We start from the raw sequence: 7500 nt of genomic DNA, 5'->3' as shown, positions 1-7500 counted from the left end.
GGTGTTTGGTAACCTGACGCTGCCAGATCCAAGAAGCTTGCTACACAAGTTTGTTTCACAGCTTATTGGGATCTGGGATCTCGGGAGGCAATTCGATGACGGGGCTGTTCATTTTTTTCAAGATACATGGTAGATGATTGGATGGGACCGTCTGTCTATCACCGTGTGGGCGTGCAAACACAACCAATCATATTGACGTGTCTATATAGCTTCACATCCGGTTTCGCACATATCCCGCCTTTAGCTCACGCTGATTGGTTCGAACCACGAGCTGTTCGGTGTTAGCACAACTCCCTGAGAGATCCCAGATGGTTGCGGTGTTGGGGAACATGCATGGTTACCCAGTACCGCCCCCAGCTGGCAGAGTCAGGTTAGGTGTTTGGGTGCATTTCACCTCATCTGAACCCTCCCTACCTCAATATGTAACGTTTTTTTTGTAATGTTTTTTAACGTATGCTTTGTTTCACTGTCTGTGTATTGTGTCTCTATGCCGTACGTGAAGATTTGATTTGTGTTTTATATCTGTCTTTAATTGTTTTATATATATATATATGTGATCTCGTCAGCATTGCAAACGAGGCAGAACCTCAATGCTCTTTTCGATAATAAATAAATAAAGGTTTCAATCAATCAATCAATCAATCAATCAATCAATCAATCAAACCCGCGTTTAGCGTTATTGTGATCCCATAGATTTTGTCCCCCTATGATATTTTTTTAGTTGTGTGTGAAAAGTCACGATGAAATAATGATTCATTAAATATTTGACATTGGGTAAAATATACCCGAGTATAGCGATGGTTTGATAAAAAGGATGTGTTTCTAGGGTTAAGAGAGTAAAAATACACCCCCTAACTGTCATATTCTCTCTCTCTCTCTCTCTCTCTCTAAGACAAATTTCTTCCTCGGGAGACTAATAAAGTATATCTCTCTATCTCTATCTCTATCTCTCTCTCTGTGTGTGGGTGTCCGGTGCGTCCGGTGCGTGCGTGTGTGTGTGTGTGTGTGCGTGCGCAGACAGCTCAGCTACGTGAAGGACTCCTGTTCCAGGCGTCCAGAGGGAGAAGGGCTGGCGGTCCTCACCTCAGAGGACAGGACGCTGTGGGCCAAGGTGAACACCCCATTAAAACGTATGCCAGGGAACAAATATAAACTAGACTAAAATGTTACATTTGGTTGCATGCTGATAGCATGATCCACAACGCTGCGACGCGTTGTGAGCTTGTACATCTGCTATTTTCAGCAAGTGTTAAAATCAGTCATTACGACAACATCAAGGCCCGCCGAAATACATTTTAGTCGACTAAATCACCTGTAGATTTTGTCGGCTAAAATCTTAGGATATTTAGCCAACTAATACTTGACTAAAATGTGACTTAAAAACTAAACGAAAACTTTTCAAATGACTAAAACTAAAATGGGCTGTCATAATCAACACAGGCCAGACAGTATCTGATCAGCATCGATCCCACCAATGAGAATCTTCTGGAAACCATTCAGAGCAGCCTGTTCGTCATCTCTCTGGACCAATCACAGCCCTCCGCCACCCCACTGGACTACACACAGGTATGCACGTGCACACGCACGCACGCACATACACATGTACGCATGCACATACCATAGACTGTAAAGAATATGGACAAAGCGTTCCCCGGGTCTAACATGAACGTAAAATGAAGCCTGTCAGTCCTTGCAATGGAAGTCGCCATCTTTCTAGATCCGTTTGGGCCCAGCTGCATGGCCATTGGCTGGCCCAGACAACGAGGCGGGACTTCCCCCCCTTCTTCTCCGTTTTAATTAATTAATGGGACCATAATTTTCCAAAAAAAAAAAAAAAAAATTAGAAATGAGACTTTAAACTAGTGACTGGAAGAAGAAAGAATTCATGACCATGTTTATTAAGGTAATACAGTCTAGGTGAAGTTGGGCCCAAATACATGGACTTCTATTGGGCTATGGGTTTTTCTGGGTCCAGTGACAGCGCCACAACAGGCCATTATATGAACTTTAATTTCCTTAGTGGCTTCACAAAATATCTGTCTGACTGCCCCCCTGGCACATACACACGTACGCATGCACGCACGTCTTCTAAATCCTGACAGTTTTCTGAAAAACCTCATGACGACCCCGGTCTAAAAATATGTTGTTCCAGGGACCCCCACCACCAGAAGCAAAGATATGAGAAAAAATATACAGTATATTAAAATATTATTTGTCCAGCAGTCCAAATATTATTCAATTAAAAGTCAGAGGCACGGTGGCACAGTTGGTATTGCCGTCGCCTCACAGCTAGAAGGTCCTGGGTTCGATTCCCGCTCGGGACGCTGTGTGTGCTGGCGGCGTGTTTCCTCCTCCGCGTCATCAGTGCCCATATACCCGAAGGCGGGGTTGGCGAAAGGGCCTTTCTGTGTGGAGTTTGCATGTTCTCCCCGTGTCCCCTAGAGTAGATACCCTCACAGAAAACATGCAGTTATCCTGGTCTCTAAACTGCCTCCCCCTGGCCAGCCGGGGCGCCTGATGGAGGGGAAAGGAACTGGTTGGAATAACGTGTTCCTTCCACGCGCTATACATCCAACCAGGGAAACTCCCCCCTGTCAGGTGTAAAGGAGCAACTTGGACACTCAGGCATGAAGGAAGCATGAGTTCAAGTCCGTTGCTCTCCCCTTGTCCCCCATATATGGAGACTAGGTTGGTCTCCCCTTGTCCCCCATATATGGGGACTAGGTTGGTCTCCCCTTGTCCCTCATATATGGAGACTAGGTTGGTCTCCCCTTGTCCCCCATATATGGAGACTAGGTTGGTCTCCCCTTGTCCCCCATATATGGGGACTAGGTTGGTCTCCCCTTGTCCCCCATATATGGGGACTAGGTTGGTCTCCCCTTGTCCCCCATATATGGGGACTAGGTTGGTCTCCCCTTGTCCCCCATATATGGGGACTAGGTTGGTCTCCCCTTGTCCCCCATATATGGGGACTAGGTTGGCGGAGGGTGTGTAGAGCCCAGGATCACATTAGAATCTAATGTGATCCTGGGCACTAATGATTAGATGATTGACACAGGGGTGAACAATGGGTTACAAAATCGTGGGATAAAAAATATATATAAAAAAAGAAATGTCAGGGGCTAAGTGATGTCGGCAAGGTCAATGTAGGTCTATATGAAAACACCTGTCTCATTATGCAAGTGAATGAAATAGCAGAACATTCGACTGTGGGTTGATAAATATAGGCCTATACGAGGAGGTTAAATGGGAGGCTATTGCTGTGCAGTCAAAGTTACCAATACAAGCTATAGTTCATTCAACATTCTTTAACCCATTCTGACCTGAGATCAGATTCATACGAGGTTTCCACTGGACACACACTAGGTCTGATTAACCCATTTTGACCTGAGAACAGATTCTAAAAATGTCAGTCGTTCTTCGATTCTTCAAAAATAGCAGACCTACAAGCTCGTAGCGCGCCACTCGGTGGCGCGCTATGAGCTTGTAGATCTGCTATTTTTCAATAGCTAAAGCATAACATGATGCTAACACCAAAATGGGTTCCCATTCAGCATTCTTTAAGGAACTCAGCCAATATCAGGTTATGTGACGAACGCCACAATATAAACACTGAGTCGAGACATGTTTTCCGATCCCCAGATAATCCAGCAGGCGCTGACCGGTGACCCTACCATCCGCTGGGGAGACAAGTCCTACAACAGCCTCTGCTTCTCCAACGGGACATTTGGATGCAACTGTGACGTGAGTCCATGACGTGTTCCGTGTGTGTGTGTGTGTGTGTGTGTGTGTGTGTGTGTGTGTGTGTGTGTGTGTGTGTGTGTGTGTGTGTGTGTGTGTGTGTGTGTGTGTGTGTGTGTGTGTGTGTGTGTGTGTGTGTGTGTGCAGTGAGACTTGGTGGTGATAATATGCTATTTCCGTGCTCAGACCCAGGGGCACAGTGACACAGCCACGGACACCCATAGCTGTCTGTAGGAGGTGGTTGCACCACTCAAAAACTCATGGCATTCCGTGGCAAGAGCGGTGATGCAACTTTGTTCCATCAGTATTGGATGTGTCCCAAATTACAACCATTTTGGGGGAGTGTGTTCAAGACTCTGTCCAACATTTTGCATCAAAATCTAGACCCGGATCCCTTAACCCATTCTGACCTGAGATCAGATTCATACGAGGTTTCCACTGGACACACACTGGTCTGATGAACCCATTCTGACCTGAGATCAGATTCTAAAAATGTCAGTCGTTCTTCGAAATTTTCAAAAATAGCAGACCTACAAGCTCGTATCGCGCCACTCGGTGGCGCGATATGAGCTTGTAGATCTGCTATTTTTCAATAGGTAAAGCATAACATGATGCTAACACCAAAATGGGTGCCCGGTCAGAATGGGTTAACACGCATAGAGTGTCGTATGGTCGACTTTGCCTTATTGCTAGCTAGGCGTGCCATTCTGCTCAAATGGAAGGATGCTGCCCCGCCCCCCGTGCTCCGTCAGTGGCTTCGTGATATAATGTCCTGTCTCGAGTTGGAGATGTTAAGATTTTCAATGGCCGGCTCTGGAAAAAAGTTTTACAAAACCTAGGGTCCGTTTATGACATTCTACCACGACACACAAACGGTATAGCGCGCCGTGCCTATGCCTCGGCCACACCAGCCACAAATGAAATGAAACAAATTCCGCTCTGCTATTTAAAATCTGCTCTATTATTTATTATCTGCTTTTTATTTAATTTATTAATTTTTGTAACTATATGCATGTATTCCGTGTATGTGTATATAGATTATGTATTCTTCGACTATCCTTGGGAGTGTGGGTGGGGGGTGGGTGGGATAGGGGATGGAGTTTTATTTATTTTTATTCTTCATATTTGATATGTCTGTCTAATGCTTACCCCTGGGTCTGTCACAAAAACTCGAATAAAAAGATTTTGAAAAGAAAAACTCATGGCATTCCATCTTTAAACGTTAGATCAGACGAGACTGGCACTGTGTCCACTCGGCTCAATGCCTGTGTGTGAAAAGTGGGAGTGATTGGTGCAGGCAGTAAGGAGCTACGGCGGTGTTTCTGACACACAGACAGACAGACATTGTTAGAATTATAGTATGATGATGATGATGATGATGATGATATAATATCACATTGTGTTTCAGCATGCTCCGTATGACGGCATGGTGATGGTGTCTCTGTACGACTATATTGACGAGCAGCTGAAGAACTCACACGGAGTCTGGACGGTAAGCTCTACAGAACTCACACGGAGTCTGGACGGTAAGCTCTCTAGAACTCACACGGAGTCTGGACGGTAAGCTCTACAGAACTCACACGGAGTCTGGACGGTAAGCTCTCTAGAACTCACACGGAGTCTGGACGGTAAGCTCTCTAGAACTCACACGGAGTCTGGACGGTAAGCTCTCTAGAACTCACACGGAGTCTGGACGGTAAGCTCTCTAGAACTCACACGGAGTCTGGACGGTAAGCTCTCTAGAACTCACACGGAGTCTGGACGGTAAGCTCTCTAGAACTCACACGGAGTCTGGACGGTAAGCTCTCTAGAACTCACACGGAGTCTGGACGGTAAGCTCTACAGAACTCACACGGAGTCTGGACGGTAAGCTCTCTAGAACTCACACGGAGTCTGGACGGTAAGCTCTACAGAACTCACACGGAGTCTGGACGGTAAGCTCTCTAGAACTCACACGGAGTCTGGACGGTAAGCTCTACAGAACTCACACGGAGTCTGGGCGGTAAGCTCTCTAGAACTCACACGGAGTCTGGACGGTAAGCTCTCTAGAACTCACACGGAGTCTGGACGGTAAGCTCTACAGAACTCACACGGAGTCTGGACGGTAAGCTCTACAGAACTCACACTACTTATAGGTCTGCTATTTTTGAAAAATCGAAGAGCGACTGACATAGAAGACATTTTTTTTAAATCTGATCTTAGGTCAGAATGGGTTAAATGGAAAAGGCCATGGTTTTAGTTAACATCAATGACAAACGATAACGGTAGACAGTCTCTCTCAAACTCTCTGTGCGTGTGTGTGCGCGTGCGTGTGCGTGTGTGTGTGTGTGTGTGTGTGCGCGTGCGTGTGCGCGTGCGTGTGTGTGTCCACAGGGCACAGACGCCGTGAGGCCCATGTCTCTCCCAGAGGAGTTGGTGTTCACCGTAGACGATGCCGTCAGAAGAGACGTCAGCCAGGCTAAACTACACTACCTGGAGACGGTAACCTGTCGGTCAATGTCCCCCAACCTCACTCTCTCTCTCCCTCTCTCTCTCTCTCTCTCTCTCTCTCATTAACAGGCAACAGTGCAGCACTATCCCTTTCTCTGTTTTTTGGCACAACAGCGCCCCTACTGGTACTCATTTATGCTGGTGCTCATTAACCAACACATAGGCACATAGGCGAACACGGAAGTTGTGTGGGTGGAAGAATTTGAGTTTGGGTTTTGCACCCCAGCCTACTGAGAGGAAATATGCTGAGCCGTGTGTCGGACGGTTATTCTCTTGAAACCACACGGTTTCATGGAAATCATCCACCTACATGTCTTATCTCTTTACACAACTAACAGTAATAAAACAGGAGAGTAAATTATGCCACTCAGTCACACATCATTATGATATCGGATCTAATTGTGAAAGTACAAACAGTGTGTGTGTGTGTGTGTGTGTGTGTGTGTGTGTGTGTGTGTGTGTGTGTGTGTCTCCTTGGATAAAGGCGCTATATATAAAATGCACCATTTACCATTTCAACAACGAGTCAATTCAAAGTTCTTTGCATTAACACATTAGGCATGAACACGTTGTAGAGGCAGAACACTAGACACATTATAAAAGGACATTTTAGTACCGTTTAAAACATAAGAAAAAACATATATTAAAAGACAAAATAAGGGGGGAATACAATTACAGTGCAGAATAAATTCGAATAAAACTCAATAAAGGCTGTAGTATATTAAAATACCATACAGGAGAGTAAATGTGCACGGCAGACAGACGACGAGATGATGTTCCTTGATGTTTATTTCAGAGTACACAGCACAGCAAACGGCATGGGTCCGACGGCCTTACGCCGTCGAGGAGAATGACCCAGTTACATTGAATGTCATGGAATTAAGTACAGGTTCACAAACTGAGGTGAGAATGTAATAATAATAATAATACACTTTATTTGTATAGCACCTTTCATACATAAATGCAGCTCAAAGTGCTTCACAGGGCAAAAATAGAATACAATAAAACACAAGTAGTTAAAATGATAAAACAATGGCAAAGAACAAAATTGAATATAAGAACATAAAATAAATTAAAATAAATTAAAACAAATAAAAACACCACATGCAGCAAATCAGTCAGGACAGGGTAGGAACGTGCATATTAAAACTCAATTAAATGCAACGTTGTAGAAGTGGGTCTTGAGCTGAGCTTTAAAAATGTCTACAGACGCTGCCTGACGAAGGTACAGTGGGAGTTTGTTCCATGCCGACGGCCCGTAGAAGCAAA

General features: G+C 45.1%; 1 protein-coding gene across 1 annotated transcript in view; it reads left to right on the top strand.

Moving 5' to 3' along the window:
* Positions 1 to 7500, top strand: part of LOC308317891 (peroxisomal carnitine O-octanoyltransferase-like) — a gene marked incomplete at its 5' end in the record, with an annotated part of 26731 nt that overhangs the window by 7611 nt on the left and 11620 nt on the right. The window contains 5 exons of the mRNA XM_080767239.1: positions 1018 to 1111; positions 1441 to 1566; positions 3643 to 3744; positions 5150 to 5233; positions 6115 to 6222. Of these exons, the coding sequence (XP_080623365.1) occupies positions 1018 to 1111; positions 1441 to 1566; positions 3643 to 3744; positions 5150 to 5233; positions 6115 to 6222 (514 nt within the window). The remainder of the gene's footprint in view (positions 1 to 1017; positions 1112 to 1440; positions 1567 to 3642; positions 3745 to 5149; positions 5234 to 6114; positions 6223 to 7500) is intronic.

The sequence above is a fragment of the Protomyctophum bolini genome (assembly GCF_963924005.1).
Source record: "Protomyctophum bolini genome assembly, chromosome: 7".
In the NCBI taxonomy this organism is placed as follows: Eukaryota; Metazoa; Chordata; class Actinopteri; order Myctophiformes; family Myctophidae; genus Protomyctophum; species Protomyctophum bolini.
Note: the sequence above shows the minus strand (reverse complement) of the source record. Positions and strands in the feature narration are given on the sequence as shown.